The sequence below is a fragment of the Wyeomyia smithii genome, chromosome 2 (genome assembly GCF_029784165.1).
Source record: "Wyeomyia smithii strain HCP4-BCI-WySm-NY-G18 chromosome 2, ASM2978416v1, whole genome shotgun sequence".
In the NCBI taxonomy this organism is placed as follows: Eukaryota; Metazoa; Arthropoda; class Insecta; order Diptera; family Culicidae; genus Wyeomyia; species Wyeomyia smithii.
Window position 1 is genome coordinate 98,034,929 of NC_073695.1, and position 24,038 is coordinate 98,058,966.

The window sequence follows — 24,038 nt, forward strand, 5'->3', positions numbered from 1 at the left end:
GGCGCCCAGCAAAAGTTCCATATACTTTTTACTTTAGTCGGGAAGATTCTGCACTCATTCAACATAGAAAGAGATAGGATGTAGCCATCCCACTGGTTAGCACATACATGAGACATACGTAACACTCATGAAGAAATCTTCCCAAAAAGTTGGTATAAAACAAGGAACTGGTATGGTAGCCTTCAAGCGTAACGAATATCTATTTCTATACCGTTCACCCCAAAACTGTTTTCTCTGCCGTTACAATTTGCTCCAATTTGTTTTGGGACACAAATAATGTACTAAATATCACTTATAATATCGAATAACATGCAAAATAATTAAGAAATTGTTCAAAACAATCTGGTAATTGCAGTCAACATTTGGTCGGTTTACCCGAATCAACATATGAGAAGGGTAAACTGGCAATCTTTCGGGTGCCACTGCCAGTGATGTTGGTATTCAGCGAAGCGTTATATTGCGTGTAGCAAACATGTAAAATTGCGTTACATGGGGGTGGGTGGGTAAATTGCCAAATTCCGCGTAATGTAATATTTGAATGGTTCCAAGAGGTACGCGGACAAAATAAGGCTGAGAACAGCTGATCTACAGGACCATCAAGTTGTTCAAGGATACAGGTACGGTTCTTCTCAAGAAGAAATCTGGTAAAAAAATGGAGTGTTCGGACTCATCAAAGCACTGAAGGAACGTTTCCAGCGAAATCCATACCGTTGCACACTGGGAAAAAATGAATCTAAATTCCCACTAATTAGAAGCCGCTATGCTGTCAACCTGAAAAATAGCATTTCTTATGTAAAATTGGCCTATAAATCGATTGGTGATATTTTCATCCTGTGCAGGACACGGGAAAGGTTCTGTATTTTCAAAAATACGCAAAAATAGGGTGAAAACTGGCAAAATGTACCATTTCCTGTGCTCTGCACAAAATGAAACCATCATGAATCGATTTGTTGACCAATTTTACATAAGAAATGCTAGATTTCAGGTTTCTAGTCTTGTTAACCGCGATTATTCAGTGGAAAACCTGGAACCCACATTTTCACTATATAATCGCCGCTGGGCTAACAACCTAAAATATAGGATTTCTTATGTAAAATTGGTCAACAAATCGATTGGTGATGGTTCCATTTTGTGCAGGGCACGGAAAATGGTCTATATTGCCCCTTTTTACCCTATTTTTGCGTAGTTTTTGAAATATAAATCCTTTCCCGTTCACTGCACAGGATGAAACCACATACATAAGACATACGTAACACTGGCGTTTTTTTCTGGTACACGTTGCCCCATAGTACTCCGTACCTCGTCCTGTCAAACTGCTCGATAAATAATGAACCAAATGAATTTTCTTTTTCTCGGCCTTATCGAGCCCCAAAGAAAATCCCATAAGGACCTGTCAAAAAATTATTCACAAAATCAATGCAGCATTTTTCGAGTAGGAACAAGACAAATGCAGGGCTGCGCAGGTACACTGCCTTCAAAAACAACTCAAATAGTGATTTTATTCAGAGTGTCACATTGGAAACTACAAAATATATATGAGATTACATGACAGCGCCCCAAACGGTGTTATCCCGTGATGATTTTTATTCGATTGAAATTTTGAAATGATCGTTTTTTGTGGCGATGAAGCTTGGTTTCAGTGTTACGTCTGTTGAGGTCTAAGCACAATTGATACGTTGCGGCTGCGTTTGCGATAATTTGACAGTTATTCCATACATTTTCTGTCAAATTAGTGTCAACGCAACGCAAACGTATCCATTGTGCTTGGGCCTTTAGTCTATGGTATCGGGTTATATTGGCAATACTCAGAGGGAGAGATATGCGAAGGGAATGTTGTGAGCCAAACGAACATGTCAAAATCCGAGCCAAACGAACAAGAAAGGTAACACATTGAAAGGTGTTGCAATCAGGTACAATAAAGGATATATTTATTTTCACACGTTTTTCGTGTTTTATTGCTAAACAATAAATTGAGAATGCTCCAAAATTGGTTTATCACCGTGATTTTTAACTGGTGACTCACAAACCTGGTGTATGATCAACAAAATGATGATCAATTATGGTGAGAGTATATAAAATTAAACATAAACATAAAATTTAAAAACTACACGGTTTTTGTGATGCACTTTATTATTCCCCAGGACTTTCATTGTCACCACCGGTTATATGAGATGAATAAAAAAGTTAGTCAACATTGCGCTTTGAGAAAAGATCTGGCACCTCGCTTATCTCTCTCTCTGAGTATCTCTAGATTCTATCACATACATGAAGCCTGTGTTTATTATTGTGACTTCCGACTTTCGAACTTTCTTTCGACTTTACAAACACATAGAGCAACTGCGTGTTCACACAACATGAACTGTGGGAATGATTTCAATGTATTTGGTTGCAGTGTTGCGCGAACAACAAAAATAAGCATCGGAAGTGAGCCTGACTGCCAGTTTATCAACGACGTTTTGATAACTTTTATTTAAATGCACAATACACTCTTTGACCAATAATCAAATATTTGACCTTTTGGAATAATGGTCAAATTTATTTGACATCATGATTGTTGTTTGCCCGTGTTTGCCACCTTAAAAAATTGGAGAGTGACAAACAATTATCTTTGACCAAATTTTAATCTGTCAAAAAGTGACAAATATTTGACGCTTGGTCAAAGAGTGTAATACAGCCTTAAGATATAAATTTTAGTTAAAAACTAAACACTCGAACGGTCCCATCACATACACAAGATATACTTAACGCAGGCGATTTTTTATACACTTTCCTCCATACTACCCAATGAGCTCTGACCCCAAAACCTTTCAAATTGCTCTACGAACAATGAGTGGAATGAGTTTTCTTCATCTCAGCTCTACTCAGCTCAGCTGCAAAGCCATTCGATTAAGTTTTTTTTAGTTTTCTTCACCACACTGGTATGTTTGATGTACAGGGGATGTACCCAACATGAAAAAAACCTGTCAAAAACAACATCAACACATAAACAATTTATATCTCGTAGTTCCTTGGGGCATTTTCGATTTTTGGGTACCAATGAACTCGAAATGAATTCTAGTTTATGGGCAACATGAATTCAAATAGGGAACAAATAAGGATCTTACACCTGCAAGGATTGAAACATCGAGGTCAAGAGAAAGCTGTCACATCTAAACTTGAGCAGATTATTCATCTACAGGACCATCAAGCTGTTCAAAGATACAGGTACGGTTCTTCTCAAGAAGAAATCTGGTAAAAAACGGAGTGTTCGGACTCATCAAAGCAGTGAAGGAACGTTTCCGGCGAAATCCATCCCGTTGCTTCCCGGGGAAAAATGAATCTAAATTCCCACTAATTAGAAGCCGCTATGCTGTCAACCTGAAAAACAGCATTTCTTATGTAAAATTGGCCTATAAATCGATTGGTGATATTTTCATCCTGTGTAGAACATGGGAAAGGTTCTATACACTGGCGTAGCCTGGTGGGGGCGGCGGGGGCGGTCCGCCTCGAGTGTCACCCCCAAGGGGGCGACACCCATGAGGATATCCACGCTCGTAAATAATAACTCTAAAATGAGTAACACTTGACGCATTTTCGTAAAAAGTGGAACAACTCTTGAATTGAGTAACTCCACAAATACTCAAAACTGAGTAACACTAGGCGTCTTTCAAATGAGTCATTATTACACAAAATTTGAGTACGACATTACTCATTTTTTGGGTACAGATCAGTTTCATTACTGGCTAGAAATCCGCCACGGCCAATAAACGACACCACATGTTCATCAATTACCTTGTAATAAAAGTAAACAGTTATAATGCCTTCTGAGGCGCACACAATTAAAAAACATATGTCACAAACTGAAGCACATCGTAATCATCTTTAAAAATGGACGTCGTTATATGCGACGTTACTCAGAAAGAAGTTATATTAAGGGAACCCAAAAAGTGAGTCAAAGTTACTCAAAATCAAAAAGGACTTCTACTCATTTTTTGACGTCTACGAACATCGTTCTAAACTGAGTCAGAGTTGCTCAGTTCATGAGTTATAATTTACGAGCGTGTCCGTAAGATTAACTATCAATTAGGTGGAGGTGAAACCTTCGAAAATTACATAAATTTGCTCCTAAGAGTATAATCTCAACCAGTTTTTCGAAAATGGGTGGATTAAGTGCAAATGAAAACGATCGTGCTACTTCTCACAATTTTTGATAACAAAATGATTTCACCTGGTGGGGGTGACACCCAGGGGGAAAGGAGTGACACTCAAATTTTCCGCCCCGGGTGTCACCCGGTCGCGCTACGCCACTGGTTCTATATTTTCAAAAATACGCAAAAATAGGGTGAGAATTGTCAAAATGTACCATTTCCTGTGCCTTGCACAAAATGAAACCATCATCAATCGATTTGTTGACCAATTTTACATAAGAAATGCTAGATTTCAGGTTGCCAGTCTAGTTAGCCGCGATTATTTAGTGGAAAACCCGGAACCCACATTTTCACAATATAATCGCCGCTGGGCTAACAACATGAAATATAGGATTTCTTATGTAAAATTGGTCAACAAATCGATTGGTGATGGTTTCATTTGTGCAGGGCACGGAAAATAGGCTATTTTGCCCCTTTTTACCCTATTTTTTGCGTATTTTTGGAAATATAAATCCTTTCCCGTTCCCTGCACAGGATAGAACTATCACCTATCGATTTTTTGACAAATTTTACATAAGAAACGCTATTTCAGATTGCCATCTCTGCGGCTTCCAATTAACAAGCGTGTTGTGAAAGCGTTTACGCGGAATCCCAATGCTTTGGTCAGGGATAGGCCATAAAGCTGAATTTGTCCTAGTTTTTCGTTCAGAGAGCCAAGGACCATGAAGGACTGCTTATGTACAAAGTGCAGAAGGCTCCAAATGGGGTCCTAAAGCTATACCAGTTTTTATATATCATTTAAAAAAGCCGCGTTTTCTGAGCAAAACGTGTTTTTTAAAAAATGTTTATCGTTTTTCTTCGATTTCTAAATGAAGAATAAAAAAACTGCTCGAAAGGTCTTAGTTGACGTTCCGACCATGTACGGTATATGAGAGAACTGTCATTTAAGGCATTTAGAGCAATTTTTCATTCTTCATTTAAATACGAAGGAAAACGGTAAACATTTTTTAAAAATCACGTTTTGCTCTGAAAATTTCACTCTTCCAGCTGATATATAAAAATCAGAAAACTGTTTAAAGCTTCAGGACCCCATTGTGACGAACGGCAAAATACTGAGGAAAAGTTCAGGGCCCAGAACCTGTAAACCCAGATGCTGACGAAGCCTCATTATCTCTTCATGGATGATGCGTTGACATTAATATGACAGAAAATGTATGGACTAACTGTCAAATTGCCACAAACGCAGCCGCAACGTATCAATTGTGTTCAGACCTTCACGCCAAGGCGGACTTCCGGCAGCTTGTGGCTGGATCTAGCTTCGTGCCACTATTTAAATTAAATCCTGCAGTGAACAAAGCCACCGCCAAGTCTGTGTACCTAGGCTCACTGGTGACTGCTGACAACCAGCAGACACCAGCAGAGAAACTCGTCGACGCCCTATAGAGATAAGTGACTTTTCACCTACGCACACTAGTAAACGTGTAAGCCCGTGTAAAGTTGCTTTTGTTTCCTCCGAACTGTAAATCATCGCATCTCGTTGCTTCGACTTTTATCACTTTTTACCATTTTTGGTCGATCATGTTCAGAAGCTTCTTTCGATTTCTGATCACGAATGAAAAAAATTATTCAGAAACAAGTTTAAAACATATAATGAGTGTTCAACTGAATATTTGTCCAGCTGCTAGAAACATAGCATTGCAAACAAAACAGCTATTTGTAAATATTTTCCTCAACTAGTTGCACTAACGCATTCGTACGTAAAAAGGTTTATAGCAAGAAATCGTGCCGACTTTGGACTCCGAAGAACGCTCCGTACGAAGTTGACGTTTCGTGCATATCGTAAGGATGCTGTACAAAAGCTCATTGAAAATTGTTCTCGGTTGAGTGAAAGACGACATGCGGGGCCTCCGCAAACGATTCGGCTGGCGAGCTACAGCCATGGACCGAATTGAATGGAGACGACTTCTTCGAACAGCAAGGGACACTTCGACCTGGAGCCTACTGGTACTTTAGGAAATGGTTACGAAGAAGCGGACTAATTGATTTTGGGCTGCCGCTTGCAGTATCGGTTTTGAGATGGGTAATAAAAATATGATCATAAATTACAAGCAAAAATATACTTCAGTCGATCTTAAACTAAGTATTATCACACAATATTTGCACTAATCACACGTATACGACCCATCTAAAATAGAAATTTGATGCAACGTGCCACAACCTGCATAATCTTTCACATAACTTGGAAAATCATTCTCAAGAACTAACAACCGGTTGACTCGGAAGTCAGGAAATACATGTGTCGCGTAGAGTCCACCAGTGCTTTTGTGAACCAGTTTGAAGTTTGACTTCTTGTAACATTGATTTGTGTTCCAATAGTAAACATCACTGTCCCCCTCTTCTCGGAAGAAAACACCACTACCTGCATCAGTTCCAACGAAAATAGGTATATTTGGCTTTTCCCCAACATCTGAAAACACAAAAAATGAAGTGAGAAAAGATTTGGCACAATCTATTTACCTATACCTATGATGTTTCCCCCATGACCTTTCCGTAAATGTTCTGTTCGAATAGCGAACAGTCGTTGTCCACAGAGGTAACTGAAATACAGTTTGGTGCACTCCCTTTGATGAATCAGGAAGATATACAATACGTCTCTTAGTCTACAACCATGATAAATCGCTCTTGGTAAAACAACGCGGTATCCACGGCCTCCGTAAACGTCATACACGATTATTACATTATTACCAGGATCACTAATGTAAACATAGCAATGACCTCCACTTAAACATTCAACCTGGAGATACTGCAGTCTTGATTTCTCCGTGACAAATCTGTCTAGGTTAATCATTTTTAATTTTCGCCCGGTTTTACCCTCATAAACCACGATTTTTGGGGAACATTGTTGGACAGGTGTTCGCAGGGTTTGTATTATACCACTATCCAGAACCCACACGAATTCTCCCACACTGAAAACGTCGATCACCGATTGTAGAGCATCACAATTACCTTCTTCCTGTTCTGTCCAACACGGAAACGGTTCAAACTTCACATCACATCCCTTCTTGGTAGCATAAATTTGACTCAGTGTGATTGGTATAATATTTTTATAACGCGGAAATGCACAAACTGTTTTTCCTTCAACCCGCTGACAACGAGTGGCGATCAGATCCCGAGGTGTATACTTGGCAGCCGCTTTAATCAACCGTTTGGTTGTGGCACATGGCCATTCAATTCGACCACCTTCCCAAGTGTAGATAGCGTTTGAATTGTTGGAATAAGCTGCAACTGCATTTAACGCGATTACAGCTAGTCCAATAACCTGCAGAATGGTGTTATTCTGCATCTTTTGACTAGATCGTCAATGTAACTGTTAGGTTCTTGGTAGTAACGTATTACCTCTGTATTCTGTTGAAGCACGGCATCAACCTTGCTGCTCAGCTTTTCACTATCAAACTGTATGGGACGATGATAATCTAGTTCTTAAATGAGCAAACCATCAAGTTTAAACGGGTTTCTGCGAAATTTGTTTGCTGTTTTGAATTTGTCTCAATGTCGAGCTGCCCGGTGAGCACCACGACAATTGACTCTGCGAAAGGTTCTGGATAGATATTTTCTTTGCATGAAATGAGATATTTTCACGCATTCTCACGGACAGAATTTCTTCTGACGCAAATAGGGGTGGGTTCTGGACACGTGCGTTTTAACTGTTTGTTAAATAATATTAAAATGGTTAATACTAAGCAACAACAAACGATTTGAGAGACTTGGGGAATTAGACTAACGGTGACTGAAAAGAATCTGATTACGATAAAACATATCAATCGGCGGTTTACACGATCTCTATAATTATTTTCACAAGTGACATGTTCGGACTGTCAATGATGAATTTCGCATCTTCAAATATGATATCGATTATTGTAAATCTTTAAATTTTTCGGATATAAAACCTCCCGTCGTTTTGGCTAATGCTGGATGCCACAAACTTCATAATGATGAACCTTTTCATTGATTTAGCCACAAATTTTAGATGTTGAAAACAGAGCCGGCGGTTCATGTGGTTAGTGTGGGTACCCATTCGGAAAATGTCTCTGTAGGTACTTACCCACACGGAATTATCCCCCACCATTGCTCACTACCCACTCGGGAAATAATGTGACGCCGGCCCTTGTTGAAAAGTTGATTATAACTGTTGAAAATTATGTTCGTTTAATGAATTGTCTCTTATTGAATAACAAAATTTGTTATTTGGTATTTTTACAGAACTTCTCATTATAGTTTGACAGTTCAATTGCCCAAAAATTATAGTGTTTTTAATCGGGTTGTAGCATAAATTTTCGGGCATCGGTAAAATATTGTCGAGACCCTTGTTGAAAGTTGATGATTTTTTCCTTTTCACATGAAGTCGATATTATGATGAGTATCCTAGATTTTTATCGAGCTGTCGGAGCCTTACTAGGGTAGGTGAGCTAGTTATGGCAAATGTATCAGTTATTGCTATATCGCATAAGCACAATGGTACCAGTTATGGCAAAGATACATTTTAATTCCACAGACCATAACTATGGTTCATGCCATAACTGATTGAACCTTTGAATGGCACATTTTCTAGATATTATCATAAATGGTACAACACCACCACCCCCCCCACCCCCTTCTTTCTTTCGTCTCGTAGATAAAATCTAAGCACGTAGGAAAACCTAACGAAAAGTCAATTATCGAACTCACGATAAGTGAGTTTTATAACCTTGCAAGTAAAAGAGTTTCTGGATAGTTTTATTGCTGATGAACTAAAAGATATAGTTCATTTGAAAATTTATCCTATAATTATTCAAGATCTGACTGTAGAGAAAACGAGCCATAACACTTTTTCATCTCCATGATGACAACTTGAATTTTACAAAGCGAGGAAGCGCAAAAAAACTGACAAAAACTGAAAAGGTAATCGCAAATACTGAAGATTACTAATTCTGGGTTCATCCAAACAATCGAAAGGAAACTCGAAAATTCACGCCGAAGTATGGTTGAAATCAAGGTTGTCGAGAAAGATACAGAAAGATAAAGATAATCTTAGATATACCAGGTAATTAAATATACGAATTCACTACCAGTAATAGTCATGAAAGCCTTTGGTAACAAAAGTGACTTATCAAATGGCAAACATCTCTTTATAGTGAAAGCTGTTACTAGTAACATAACATTGTATAAAAAGTGAAATTGGAGAAAAATATTTGGATAACATAAGATTACTCCATCATCACGATCAACGCAGAAATTTTTGTTCCGGAACCAGAAATCTGCTCTTCATGCCTGTCTCTGATGAAAACATGCAGCATTTTCGTCACAGACAGACATGTTTATACCAACAACCACACAAAACTGCAAAACAAAAGCTCAAAAGAGGAAGCCACATGTTATAAAGGGCGCTTATGTGCACTGCACTTCCTCAGTAGAACCGCCAAGAACTATTAACGAACTAGCTGTGACTGTAACCAATTTCGGAAGATCTTATAGAAACAACTTGTTGAAATGTGCGTGTGGTTTTTATACATGAGTTTAGTGTCAGTTATTTGTTCAGCGCAAAATAAGCCACCAGACTTGTCCGACAAAATATACCGAATCAATGGCAATTCGATCGACTTTCCGTGCGAGTCTACAAAGAATATCTTCATCAGTACGGAACGGTACAAACCGAGTAATATTATTCCTCTGCGGTTTCAAATCGACCACAAGCTTGATCGCGCATTATGTGTGCTACCAAGACTGCGTACGGGAATCCCAATTACGTTGGGCGTAATCGATCTGCTGCGCCCTAATTGTTATGCACACATCAAACCGTATCCTTGCTGGGATTACCAAGAAGAAGGCAACTGTAATTCATTTCAATCGGTTGTTGACGCGTATATAGATATAAGAGTAACTCACGTATAAACTGTACATGTTCGTTCAACTAAAGCATTATTGTTTAATCTGCAGCATAATATCTGGACGTTAGACACTGGAATCACGAACTATTTACAGCAGCCAATCAAACGGTGTCCTCCTAAGGTGGTAGCATTCTCCCTAGACAATGATAAAACCGTCAAAACTATAGATTTGAGCGAGATCGTGAAGCCAGCATCAAGACTACAGTACATCGTTGTTGATTATTCGCTAAATGGATCACCTTATGTGTACATTGCTGACGCCGAAGGTGCAATCATTGTCTTGGATATTCAAAATGATAAGAACTATCGCGTGGTACTGCCACGCACCGTATCCGCCGGGTGTGGCGATTCGGATGTACTTTATTTATTGCTGGCACGAAGACCAAAAAACCAGAACACAGTTATTTTTTCCTATCTTTGTGGCCAGAAAGTATTTGGAATCAAATCGGAGCATCTCCGCACTGGCCGTGGTTCTAATGCTATCGTTGAGCTCGGAAGCAAACAAAAGCATTCCGTGCTGCTAGGCACAGATGGTGGAAAAAATGTGATAATGCGATACAGAGGCGAGAGTGAGCTTTATTTGTGGGACACTGATCAGCCGTACAGGGAGTGCAATTTTGTTTTAGTGCAAAATCCGGAGGAGTGTCGACTGAGTACACATGTAAGTTAATAGTTCAATAGATTAGATTGTTACAATTATTACACGATTGACATTATTATGCTGCTTATATCACTTTTAATGCTGTTCTCTGAAAATTAGCATAAATGTACCATAACCTCGTCTGACAACCCAAAGCGCTAGCCTCGCAATTATTCTTTACACTTTATAGTTGACTGCGAAGTCTGTCAAATAAACAGAACAGCAATAATTCTGGTTAAGAAGGAAAAGAAGAAGCTGATCAAATCATAAAAACTTCCTCTAGCCACCAACCCAATCCAATTTGAAATTCTAATATATATTAAAATAGCGAAGGCTTGATTTTTAGTTTACTCAACCCTTTTTCAACGATAGACTACGCTGCCGACTACATAACAATTGAGGAACTAACGAAACAATCCGATCACAATTTGGCACTACTTCACATCAAACGAGATTCAAACATACGGTGACCGGCTTAATATTAGATCAGCAACTCGAAGCGATGTTCTTCTCTTATCATTCTTTACTTCATTCCCTTCTCAAAATTTCCTAGTCCTGGTTTTTTTGTGGTCGCTTTAAGAGCCGTGCCTTTTACTATCTGTTTCCTATTAATAATGAAACAAAAATAGAAAAAAAAGACCAATACACCTGTTGTGATAAGTGGGATTTTGAAGATTTGAATTTTCGCGGAGACCACGGAAGTACAGATTTGCAGTTTTATTTCTTGTGACAAAATGCTGACGTAGATTCAATCCGGTTTCGAATCAAAGTTTCAATGTCTTTCAATTTAACTGATTAATATTTTGGTCTAATTAGTATTTTTGTGTAATATACCGAAGATCTCGTAGAAACAGCGACAATCAAATTATTTCTGGACATTCTAATCTCCCAGCAATTAACTCTTGTACAAGTATAATCCTTAGGGCGGCAATTAAATGTATGGGAAAAAATTCAAAGGGAAGGGCGCAAAGATTTCGTCTTCTGAAAAAAGTCCATTAGGACACCTGTCACCGGAAGTCGATTAAGGGGGGACCCTCCTTTGAAAGGTCGAAAAATAATTAATTTTCTTGATTTTTTTTAGATGTTTAGAATGAAGTGAAAAGTTCAGGTATATTGGCTATTGATTAAGATATATTAGGTATTTTGCATATCGAGGGTGCAAATATAGCGAGTATTACGCTGTTGGCAGCTGGGCATGGATGCTCCCTCTAAATCAGTACCTAACTGGTGATAAGGTGTAAATTTTTTTAGTAAAATTGCCAAAACGGTGCCATTTTAGTGAAAAACAATTTTTTTCATTATAAATCACTATTTGAAAAACTATTAAACATTGGAAAATTCAGATATCAAAGGCCATGTAACAAGTTAGATAATCCATTTTTACCTGTCCAAAAATATCAGCCGCATTGGTTCAGTAGATGCTGAGAAAAACGTACCATCAATTAAAAAAAACATGCTTTCAAGAAAAACGCGTGTATTACTCACCACATTTGCATCCACGACATGCAAAATACATCTTCAAGTATACCGCACGGCGCCCTAATTCTGCGCGGCTCTTAATTCTGTGCACTTCGTATCTGCTTTAAATTGATATTTTTTCAACATTTTAATACGAAGTGCGCAGAATTACGAGCCACGCAGGATTAGGGCGCCGCACGGTACCACACTCAATAGCCAAAATACCCGAACACTGCACTTTACTCTAAACATCGGAAAAAAATCACGATAGTTCACTATTTTTCGACCTTCCAGAGTGGGTCCCTCCTTGACCAGAATTTCGAAAAGTCAGTTTACATTGCCACCCTAAAAATCTTACTATCATCTACTGTATGGGCTGAAAAATCTTTGTGCTACTAATGATAAAACGACAATTCTTCGACTTAGTCTTCATCTAGAATAAGCTAGAGTATTATCAAAGCTTAATAAGCTGTTATACAAAATTGTTTGTTGGGCCTAGCTCTTCAACCGAGTGGAATGACTTGCCAGAGAGCAGTGGCGTCGCTGTAAGTGTGGAGCGCACCCGGGTACACGCTTTTGGGGGCGCAGAATAAACAAAAAAAAATCAGTGAAAATTTCTAAAAAACCCTAAGTACATAACTATTTGGCGTACACCACCTACCTATTCTTTAGGTACACTGACATCCAACCTGTCAACGAAAACCTTCTCAATAAATACTTTGATTTCTAAATGGTCTTTTCTGACTTGGCGAGGAAATTATCCCTTTCTTTTGTTCCCGCTTAGTCTGAGATTACACCGGAAGAGAATTTTGCTATCATAACTACTTTACTTCATAAATTTTCAATGTTCCCTACTGGGCTGTTCAATTAGTGCATAGATCACTCTCTTAATCTGTGTGGACAGTATGCTAGCGTAATAATAGCTATACGTAAAGTTTCGTGGAACTGTTGAAGCAATGTAAGCGTTTTTTGCTGGTTCGACACAACGATGAAATGTACTATTCAAATATTAAGGTAGGCGTAGTCGGAATAGTCACCGAGCTTGATCTTAAGCTTGACGACCGCACATTCCGTAGTTGCTCCTCCGTGATGGATCTGATCTAGTGAGGTTGCACAAGGAACCACGTATATGGCAACTTGAGATTAGTTTACCATCTTCAATGTACAATTCAGTAGCATCCGCTTCGTATATATCCATAACAGCGCCGGCCACGTCCTTACGATCGTTATGGTAAAGCTGAGGATTGTGAGGAAGGAGGTGTCACAGTCGTTGTTGTCAGAGACCGAGTTTACCTCTGCTTCTCCATGACTGCGACAGAAAGGTAGGGTTTGGTCACCGTGATAAGTGACGGAATCGAACGATGTTGCGATGTTGTATCAATCCCTCATATCTCCAAGAAAGTAAAAGCACAGAGAACAGACGTTCATCTTGTTTTCAAACGATGTGTAATAACTTGCAACCGTCATTCAACAGTAAGTGGTAATGCTCCCGCTATGTGGCGCTCGCATCACTTTAAAACCAAGCACAGATATCGATAAAATATAGATACAGCAATATTTATGCAGTGCAACTGAGGCACCCCAAAACGGATGTCGTTAGTGTATTAATGTATATGGATTCAAATTTTTACACTCGATTTTCAAATTCCTTTATATGAACATGAATGTCTGTTCTCTGTGGTAAAAGCACTCCGATAGACGCGGTTCTTTGAAAGATATACTGCCACGCATAACAAGTCCGTCCCATTTGCATTTCACCAAATTGTGTTAATAAGCGGAATTGGTAGCGAACTATGCATAATTTCATAACAATAGATGAGCTCAACAACTTTGATCTGGAAAACTTTGGAAAAATATCCACACGTATTGTCCCATCTCATAGGAAACAACGGTATGAAATGATATAAAAACGCGTTTTTCTCGGCTTGCTGAAAATGCAAATGGGACTGATTAGCTATACGTGGCAGTATACATTGCGTAAATAGTCGTAGTAGTCACCGTACTGCAGTCAAAGCTATTCAAGATAACTTTGATGGCATCATTGAAGCTTTACAACTTCTTTGTGATCCAACGGGGAATAAAAACACGAGAGGTACCGCGCAAGAGGTCATTTCGTACAAGCTTCTCGAACGTTGCAAAAAAAAACACAGGCGGTGGTGTACGACAGTTTGAACTAATTTAAACAAGTTCTCACCGCTCTTAGGAAAGATATCAATGAGGTCATGAGGTTTTTTGCAGCTATTAAGCCTGAAAATGTTGTTCTTGCAAATGAACAACAATTGGAAAAAATGTTCAAGAGCTATCGTTATTCTAAAACAAGGCTTTTTCGGAACAAGATCTTCTAATGGAAATCCCAAGATTTCGAAGACAACGCGACAAGTTCTCGTGATATACTCTCATTTCACGAAAACGTTCTCGTGAATGTCTGTTAAAAAAGAATTATTGATTGATCGATTTAGATAACTTTGCCCTAATCAAAGAGTGAATTGTTACTATGTTTAATAAAAAAGCAGGAAATTCTTGGAGGCCTATTCTGATGAGTACATCGTGCAGCATCGTACCTCAAGACCAGCGGGAATGCTAACGTTGGGAGTGTGTTTGCTAAAAAGATTACCTAATTTATAAAGCATGAATGCTCCTTCTCAAGTTCGTAATCAAACCCCATCGCCCTTTTTCCTACAATTACCATACAATTAAGTATTTCCGGACTAATTATTCATCATACGATGAAATCTCGCGAATGCGCATATAAAAAATTGGGATGCCCAGCGCTATATAAGACACTCCCTTCTTTTTTATCATTCCAAATAAAAAAATTGTTGAAATTTTTTTTTAATGTTAAAGAAGAAGAGCCACCTGACAAGAAAATGATACTTCTTTTCTTCTCGGTAGTGATATATTCTATGTATTATCTGTATGACAATATTTTGAACTATCTTTTAGTTTGTTTGTAGAGACTTCAAAAAGAATATGAAATATTCGAAACGTCGATGCAACAGAAAAATCATCGTTTTCCTCTATTATTTTAAACACTGCAAAGCCGAAAAAACTCTTCTGGGTAAACTACCAGTCAATGAAAAGCAGTGATATTCTATACAGCAAGGCATTTTGGCACATGTGAATTAACTCTTCATCAAACAGAATAGCAAATACGACTGATACTTTGAACGTACGCGTTACCAGCCAGACGTTAAATGATAATATTCGTACTGCCAAGCAGCGGTTTATATCATGTCCACTACCAGGCTGCTACAACTAAACTGCTTGCTACTAAATAGGCATAATAATTCTTCGGTGCACCAAAGGCAATTCCAACAGAAACTTCGCTCGAATACGATAATATCGTGACCGTATGCCTAGAATCCTTTCATCTGCCTTTTCGAAAAGCCTGTCGGCCAAATATATGGCGAACAACGAATCTCACATTAGAGGGCCCGATAACACTACGATGTGCTGATCAAATAATAGTTTGTTTATAGGAAGAGACCATGATACTTATTTAAGACCTACAATAATTTCCTTCTAGTGATTTCAATTATCAATCTACTCCATCTTTTTCTTCCAATCATCTCACCAAGTGAGAGGCAAATTTACAAGGTATCAACAGGTATCAGCAAAAACTAAAGTAACCTTTTATTGCTTTCAGGTTGCACCGGGAGGCAAAGATGAGCTGCTGTATTCATTGTCCTCGAACATTGCAGATTATTTAAATAATACTAGTGGTGCTGGAGGAGCTTCTGGTCGGCTCAAGTTTATTAGTAAAGACTGTGATGATGATTGTTACTAGATGTAAAATGTAAATAAAAACAACATAAAGTGAATACAATAGTTTTTGTCCAATTCATTTTCACAATCTTGCGCCTTGTGATAAAATTTAGACAAAAAAAGAAAATGGAAATGTTTTGTACATATAACACAAATTGTTCTGTATTTCTAACTATGAAATATCTTACTAGCTATATTCGCTTCATTTCTGTTACTTCTTGTATAAACAATTCTTTTTGTGATTTTCCTATGCAGTGACCAATCATTTTATTAACATATTCTTGTTGATAGCGTGCAATGAATTTCTGGCACTGCTGGAGTGTTGCTCCCACATATAATGTGCGATAGCGTACAGTCTCCTTGTCAGCCTAGTATTATTGATGTATCAATAAAATCCAGAAAAAAAATATATACAAATCAGATAGAAACTTACCACCGTTAACAAAGGTAGAATACTAGTGACGAAACGATGTGGTCCGTGACGAGTCTGTATAACGCAGAGTCGCGTTTTTGCATTAAAGTAGATTACATACAGTCTTAGTGTGCTCGCAATGCCGAATTCGCCATAGTACTTTTCGATCTTCTGTCGCAAAAAGTTTGTTAAATGACTAGATGTGAGTTCAAAAGCATCCGTCTCAGAGCGGTTGTTGCACAGAAGTTGTACAAGGATATATCTGAAAGGCAGCCACAAATCATCACATTTCTAACCTTCTGAACAAAGACAATTCTTGTTACGATGTAGAAACATCTATAATTGGTTCTGAACTTTATTAAAGGCATAAAATGATGATGATAGTAATAGTAGAATTTTGTAATGCTTAAAAGTAGTTTTAAAATTAATTGTTTACCTAGGCATTATTTTAGGCTTCAAATAGCAAAAAGTATGTTCACGTATAATAGCGTTGCGCTAATAATACTATCAAACTGAACAACTTGAACTAAGAGTTAAAATTTTAAAGGAACTCTATACAATGAACAGTAACTATTCAAAATAAAACAATGCAATTAAAAACAAACCAGGAGCAGGAACTCAACTTATTTAAGTAAATCAAGTTATCAATGCATATTTGAGGCAAAACATATTTACCTATTCTTAACACGAACCATAACTCAAGTACTTAAATAAAATATATCTATAAATTCACATGTAAGAAAATTGATAGGTATATAAACATCCAAGCCTTTAATACAAAATCACAACTGTCAGAAGCAGTGGTGCCAGATTATATCTAGAATACGGATTGAATAGTGCGGTCACTGTTTAAATACACTATAAAAAATCGACACGTTACTGCCAAGTGGATTCCACTTACTTCTGTGCTAATAAATGAAACATTTCATAAATATCTATTAGCGAATTTCTTTATTCCACTGTGTGCGGGCCAAACTGCAGAGGAATAATAAAACGTCACCGCCATATAAGACGCAAGTAAAAAAGAGATGCCAGATAATTGTTTACGAACTTAGCACGTGCGGTGGTGGGTTGAAGCTGACAAATTTTAAAGTGCGCTTCGGGCAGCATTCTGGGATATATTGTATACGATTTTTTTCGCAAAAGGCCTGAAAAACATCGTAAAAGTGCGCGGGGATATCCAATCATGTTGGTATCTTCAACCAATTTCCGCACTATTTGTAGAAGATATTAACGCAATTGGATGCACTTCTATTTTTCGCGAAAAAAAGTCACAATCAACAGTGGTTCCATCCAGGTTCCATCTAATAGCGGTTTTTTAAACCAGCGGTAACTGTTTTTTTTTTTTTTTGGAACTGATATACACTTTAAAAACTCCAAAACGGGAAGAATCTGTTAACTGAACGGAATCGTTTGTTTGTAAACAGGACCGCTTCGTGATAAATGTATCCAGAAGTGGGCAAAACGGCTCTTTTAAAAGAGTGACTCTGAACTGCTCTGAGCCCTGTGAACCGCTCATCTGAAAAAATAACATTGAAAAAACTTTGAAAGTTGCTGTGATTGTACATAGTTATATCGTAATTTTGTTATGTATGTATCTTAACAGCATTTTTACAAGCATTTTCGTCATACATTCGGGAGTCACTGACAAGGTTTTTCATGGTAAAATTAGTGTCGGTGATAGATTCAACAACAAAAAACGTTGTTGAAACATGGTAGTGACAAAAAAGGTTTGCAAGCTTACAGTACTACAGTACTGTTAACAACATTGTTCTTTTACTGTTCTTACCGCAAAATACATCGTTATCTTTTTTTCGGGCACTCGAACGCTGTTTATGTGAACTTCGGTTTGAGAGCCATCAGATTTGGTCACAAGCTGCTCTACTGAAATTCGACTCGACTACTGTAACATTAAAGTTGGTCGAATAAAGTGGCCATATGTTACTTTTTTGTTGTTACTAGGAAGGCAGTAACCTGTTTTATCTGTTTGAGGCATTTTTTCATTAATTTACAATTCGTCGGTTAGGACCAATTTACAATTTACTCCGGATTTGCTTGAACGTGTTGGTGTCTTGCGATGTAGACTCAGTAATGACGTAACATTTTATATGTACTGTTTCTACTACAGCTGTTGTTAGTAAATAACATATGAGTACATACTAATTTGTTATTCTGTCATACATTACGCACTCCCATAGTCCCATATAGGAGAAGCTCTATTTTACTTGTGCTTTAAGCATCTCCTAAAATAAAATCCCGTCATATACTTATGTTCATCCAGTCAAAAAGCAAAGGCCGCTCTGAAAATTATTCTCTCCAAATTGAAGGTGTAACGCTCAATATGCCCCCATCTACGCAACTAACAGGTTTTAGTGAACTGTTTCATATTAGGTACCGTGCTTCTCTTGTTTTATTGCATCATTTATATATGTGATAAGCATCCTGCAATCTTGCTCATAACTAATCGTTATCTCTTGATTTACCCATATTCTATAAACAACTCAGGCCTCAATTCCGTTGGAGCCCGTATTCTTTCAAGCAGCATCCATGACATTAAAGCACTCGTTCAAGAAAGACTAGCTATTGAACAAGCTCAGCAGAAATGGCTAAGGTAAATTTAATTGGTGTTGATGTTGGGACTGGAAGTGTTCGGGCGGCCCTAGTTAGTAGCGCAGGTAAGATTCTGAAAACCCATGTCATACCTACGCAAACATGGAATCCTCTCACCAACCACTATGAGCAATCAAGCGAAAACATCTGGAATGCCGTTTGTGAATGTGTACGCGTAAGTATTCATATACGTTTTAAACGAGTTCTGCATTTATTTTCTATATGTAAACTTTTAATTTGTAGAATGTTGCCTCGTATTGTTCCAAAGATGAAATAAAGGGCATTGGGTTCGATGCAACGTGCTCCCTAGTAGTTCTGGACAAGCAAGGAAATCCACTCAGCGTTAGCACAACTGGGAAAAACGAGCAGAACATAATTCTATGGATGGACCATCGCGCGCATGCCGAGGCTGAGTTAATTAATGCTACTAAACATGAACTGTTAAATTATGTCGGAGGAAGCGTATCTTTAGAAATGGAATGCCCAAAATTACTTTGGCTCAAAAAGAACATGTTTGAGCAAACTTGGATGAAAGCAGGTGCTTTTTTCGATCTTCCCGATTTCTTGACTTATAAAGCAACAAATAGTCTAGCTCGATCAATCTGTTCAACGGTTTGTAAATGGAATTATGATGGCATACAGAAGACATGGTCTAGTGACTTTTTCTCAAGCATCGGCATGGCAGATCTGACAGCAGAGAACTTTCATCTAATAGGCGAAAAAGTGGATGCTCCCGGAAAGCCGATTTCAAATGGCTTATCACCTACGGCCGCAGAAGCTATGTGTTTGAACGCGGGTATCGCAGTAGCAACTTCAATGATAGATGCGCATGCTGGGGCTCTGGCGCTACTGGGATGCCGCAATCCAGATAGTGACCTTCAGGAGTCACTCACATCCAAACTAGCAATTATATGTGGAACTTCATCCTGTCATATGAGCCTAACTGCAGCACCGGTTATTGCACCGGGCATTTGGGGTCCATATAAAAATGCTATTATTCCTAATCTTTATCTGAACGAGGCAGGTCAGAGTGCGACAGGAGTTTTGTTAGATTTTATTGTCCAAACGCATCCATGCTACGGCCAGCTTCTAAAAGAACATGGAAGCAACGGCAAAATCTATTCTTTCCTGAATAAATTTCTTCTCGATCTTGCAGAACGCAAGGGACTACAATCAGTGCATCGATTAACTTCTTCAATACACATTTGGCCGGACTTTCACGGTAATCGATCACCACTGGCAGATCCAAATTTAAAAGGAATGGTAGGTAGATGTAACATCATTTTCACCTTAGCTCACGTTGTTATTTTTTAAGGTTTCGGGTTTGACGATGACGAGAGACGTAGAAAATCTGGCACTAATCTATTTGGCCCTAATGCAAGCGCTAGCTGTGAGTATTTTTTTAATTTCAATTTAGAAACAATTTGGACAGAATTGCCATGACCCTCCTCAATTCTGAATTTCGATCAGAATATGTAGAATAATCTTGAAATGTACCCACACGATTACTTTTAATGTCATCTCTACAGATTTTCGAATGTATTTGCATACATTTTCATAATTTTTTATTTTTTTAGTATGGTACTCGCCACATTATGAATGTTTTGGCGCGTTCTGGAAGAGAATCAATACGATCTATCTTGTTATGTGGTGGGCTGAGCAAAAACTCGCTTTTCGTGCAAACTCACGCCGACATTTGCTCTGTACCGGTGCTGTTACCTCTCGAAACGGAAGCTGTTCTGCTAGGGTCCGCAATTATGGGTGCCTGCGCTGCTAATGTTTACGTAGACTTAGAGGTTGGTATTCATAAAATCCGCTATTTGGACAGCTTTCACAGAGATACGTTTGTAGACCGCTGCTGCTAAGATGGGAGGACAGGCCGAGGTTGTCAAACCAGATATGAGCGATAGCAACCGTGAATATCACGAGCGAAAATATTGCGTTTTTTTGCGTATGGTTGACGATCAACGAGCGTACCAATCGATTATGGATGATTAGGACCAAAATCTTTACAATAAAATTTTTAATAAATTTGTTATTGAAAAGCATTTCAAAGCATGACAGCGATAGTTATGTATTGCCAAAAAATCAACTGAACTGTATAACACATACCGTCTAATTTCTTCGACTTCACGTTATAAATGCCGCCGCTTTCGTTTCTATCTTAGACCGGCAAACAGGACAGCTTGTCTTAATTTTTTCTGCGCACGTTTCACAAAGACAAACATGACCGCATGGAAGACAAATCACCTCCTTTGGATTATCTACGCATACGACACATTTCTGCTCATCATTATACACCTGCTGTCTTGCTAAAGCTCTGCGTTGTGCTCGAGATTTTTCCAACATTTCTCGTACGCGCCTTTCTTCCCACTCTACCTTTTTGCGCTTGTAAATTTTTTTACTAATAAGTCCAATTAGTACCGCGGATATAGTCCCACAAACGATAACTTTGAAAAGCATCGAGGATTTCGCTTCCTCAAACCTTTTCAACAATGTGTTTTTTGTAGCTGTAGTAAGGAACATAGGTGCAACCGTAGAAGGCTGCAATCGGATACTGTTTCCATCTAGTTCGATTTCTCCTACAGCTGTTATAAAACTACCGTCACGCAAGACTTCTTCGGTCGTTTGAATTCCTTTCTGACGAACTCCAGAGAAGAACCCAAAAATGTGATCAAAAAATGACAAACTGGCTGGTTCATAGTTATCATAAATTGTGTCCATGTCCAGGACATCAGCTGATAGCCCGTCGATGACTTCAACAGCAAGCTTACCGTTCGTCAAGCTGAATGGTACTTCGTTGCAGGAGATGTGTATCAACTTACGCTGTTCGGCCCAGAACCCTGCAAATCCACGAGCAACGCGGTGTTCACTACAAACGAAAAAATAATAATGATGATTCGGACAGTTAAATAAACCCATTGAGCGAACAAACTTCAATTTCATAATCTGAAGTACACCTGTGACGGATGGAGTCATAACACTATGAAGTGCAGCACCAATGGGAGTGACGGTACCCCTAATGACGGCATATTTAATTTTACCATCGTTCTTTTTTAAACTGTTCACCAAGGATTCATCTATCGGAAGCTGCGGGGCACCCTAAAAATATTTATTGAATTTACTAATGTGCTAACGTATTTTTATATAAAAAATACATTTACAATGTTGATGACATAAGATTTTTCACATCATACTTACTTTCAGCGACGAGCTTACTTTCCTGTAATAAATGTATTCTTTTAGAAACAGTCCCAGCAACAGGGCATCAACTCCAAGAAAAATTGCTTCTTGGATAAAATCCATCGCCGAATGCAGTGCTTTCCTGAATTGCAAAGTGCGAAAAAGTTGTATTCCTTTTTATCAATGAAAAAAGAAAACAAGCGACACAAACTGTCTGAAACTGATTTCACCGCTGCACTCGATGCACTATATAGTCACTATAGTGAGAGTCTAGCAGACAGAAACCCAATAGATCATTGCACGCAAAAAATAGCCTCACTTTTTTGAAACTTCCCACGGGTTTGTTTACAAGGTGTTGAAACTTTTTTACCAATCACCGTTTAGTGATAGGAGTGAAAGTGAATGATACGAGTACGAAATAGATCGGAAAATTCTCCGCCTATGCGATTTCATTACCACCAGGCAGTAAAAGCGATATGCTGAAAAAATCTGGTCTATCGGGCTCGTAAACCCATATGAAACACACCTCAAATCGTACACGGCAAGAGTCGAAACGAAGAGTCGAAAATTAATGGATAATTCTGTACCCATATTTTACTGTATGCGGCAGTCAAAAATACCCATTTTAAAAAATGTGAAATGGGTAAAATTGTACGCAGGAAGACATATCCGGAATACTTCGTGATAAGGGCGAATCCTGGGAGGGAGAAACGGATACTACACTCAAAACAGAGAACACGCACATGCGTCGTTTTTTGGTAGCGTGAAACTATCTTCTTGCTGTAACGCATGCATGACTCAAATGAAGTTTTAAGTAATTTCAGGAATACTGAATTTGCAAATTTGTCTGTGAAACACAAATTTTTGAGGCTGTGTTTTTTTTTTCAATTTGCCGTTGTATAAAAGTTTCTTCGAAATTTTGAGTTTATATATATTTGCGAACGCAGATTTTCTAAAAAATGTGTGCGAGAGCTCAACCTGTGAGACAGATTTTTCGAGGTTTCGTGCAGTTGCAAAAATTTTACAATCCTGCATCTCACTATTTTGTGAAACGAGAAACAACATTCGACCGTGATGAAGTGTGTTCGAAATTGTAACCAAAGCCTTAAATCCAGAAAAGCGCAAGTTTAATAATCGAAGTACGCTAACATGATTATTGCTGAAAGCTTATGAAATTTATTATTTTACGTGAAAATAATCCAAAATATTTTGTAAAACGACAATAAATACAAAAACCGTTTGCGATGAATAGTTTTTACCTTTCAGTTATAACAATACTCATAACAAAAAATGCTTTTTTTCCCTTGGTTCAAATTGACAGTCAATAACAGCTCATTCTGATTCATTTAGACACTCACACAGCTTCGTATCCGCTTCTCCCTCCCAGGGCGAATCTAACAAACTGTAAACTGTTGTAGATCTAACAATCAGTGATCCCCGATAAGCTCCATCACAGCAACCAAAGTTTGTAACACTTCACTTTTTCTCAGCATTCCTAATCAAACCGTCAACTTTACAAGACATAAAATAAATCTCTTCAAGCATTAACCATCAAGCATTATTTCACTTTCCCGGCTTTGAAGTATCACACATCAATAGGTTATGGGCGATAAGCGGAATTCCACAGTTTGCCGGAAACGGTTTTGATACTTGGAAGTTCCGCGTGCAGGTGTTTCTCGAAGCCTCGAAAGTTTGGGATGCAGTGGTGAAGGATTGTCCAGTTGTGGAAGCGGAAGCGGCCAAGTTCAAGGACATGGACTGCAAGGCCAAGTCCCTGCTGGTGAGCCTGATTTCGGACGAGTACCTGGGATGTATCCGCGAGAAGTCTATGACTAAAGAGATGTGGAAGGTTCTCGAAGATACGTTCGCTAAAAAGTCGGCCGGTAAGCAAACGGTAATTCGGAAGCAGATCGCTCGTC

At 38.4% G+C, this 24,038-nt stretch overlaps 5 protein-coding genes across 6 annotated transcripts; 2 read left to right on the forward strand and 3 right to left on the reverse strand.

Annotated features, from left to right (window-relative positions):
* Positions 1-6,287: 6,287 nt before the first annotated feature.
* On the reverse strand, positions 6,288-8,749 carry LOC129722474 (uncharacterized). Its single transcript, XM_055675923.1, has 2 exons — positions 6,651-8,749; positions 6,288-6,594 (listed from the first exon to the last, which is right to left on the reverse strand). Exons 1-2 carry the CDS (start codon positions 7,468-7,470, stop codon positions 6,290-6,292), a joined length of 1,125 nt encoding a protein of 374 aa, XP_055531898.1. The 5' UTR covers positions 7,471-8,749; the 3' UTR covers positions 6,288-6,289.
* Positions 8,750-9,044: 295 nt separating this feature from the next.
* LOC129722473 (major royal jelly protein 2-like) lies at positions 9,045-15,960 on the forward strand. Its single transcript, XM_055675922.1, has 4 exons — positions 9,045-9,207; positions 9,299-10,040; positions 10,101-10,712; positions 15,796-15,960. The coding sequence occupies exons 2-4, from the start codon at positions 9,654-9,656 to the stop codon at positions 15,934-15,936; spliced, it is 1,140 nt and encodes a 379-aa protein (XP_055531897.1). The 5' UTR covers positions 9,045-9,207; positions 9,299-9,653; the 3' UTR covers positions 15,937-15,960.
* An 87-nt stretch (positions 15,961-16,047) lies between these two features.
* On the reverse strand, positions 16,048-19,286 carry LOC129722477 (uncharacterized). 2 transcript variants are annotated; one of them, XM_055675925.1, is made up of 3 exons: positions 17,002-19,286; positions 16,348-16,588; positions 16,048-16,282 (listed from the first exon to the last, which is right to left on the reverse strand). In XM_055675925.1, exons 1-3 carry the CDS (start codon positions 17,019-17,021, stop codon positions 16,106-16,108), a joined length of 438 nt encoding a protein of 145 aa, XP_055531900.1. In that variant the 5' UTR covers positions 17,022-19,286; the 3' UTR covers positions 16,048-16,105. The 2 variants fall into 2 exon arrangements, with proteins under 2 accessions (XP_055531900.1, XP_055531901.1); XM_055675926.1 differs by lacking the exon at positions 17,002-19,286 and adding an exon at positions 16,763-16,986.
* On the forward strand, positions 18,472-20,967 carry LOC129722472 (FGGY carbohydrate kinase domain-containing protein). The gene is made up of 6 exons (XM_055675921.1): positions 18,472-18,717; positions 18,832-19,111; positions 19,180-20,199; positions 20,252-20,326; positions 20,514-20,732; positions 20,788-20,967. Exons 2-6 carry the CDS (start codon positions 18,929-18,931, stop codon positions 20,932-20,934), a joined length of 1,644 nt encoding a protein of 547 aa, XP_055531896.1. The 5' UTR covers positions 18,472-18,717; positions 18,832-18,928; the 3' UTR covers positions 20,935-20,967.
* LOC129722476 (mitochondrial E3 ubiquitin protein ligase 1) lies at positions 20,423-22,379 on the reverse strand. The gene is made up of 3 exons (XM_055675924.1): positions 22,138-22,379; positions 21,872-22,038; positions 20,423-21,808 (listed from the first exon to the last, which is right to left on the reverse strand). Exons 1-3 carry the CDS (start codon positions 22,240-22,242, stop codon positions 21,067-21,069), a joined length of 1,014 nt encoding a protein of 337 aa, XP_055531899.1. The 5' UTR covers positions 22,243-22,379; the 3' UTR covers positions 20,423-21,066.
* Between the last annotated feature and the right edge of the window lie 1,659 nt (positions 22,380-24,038).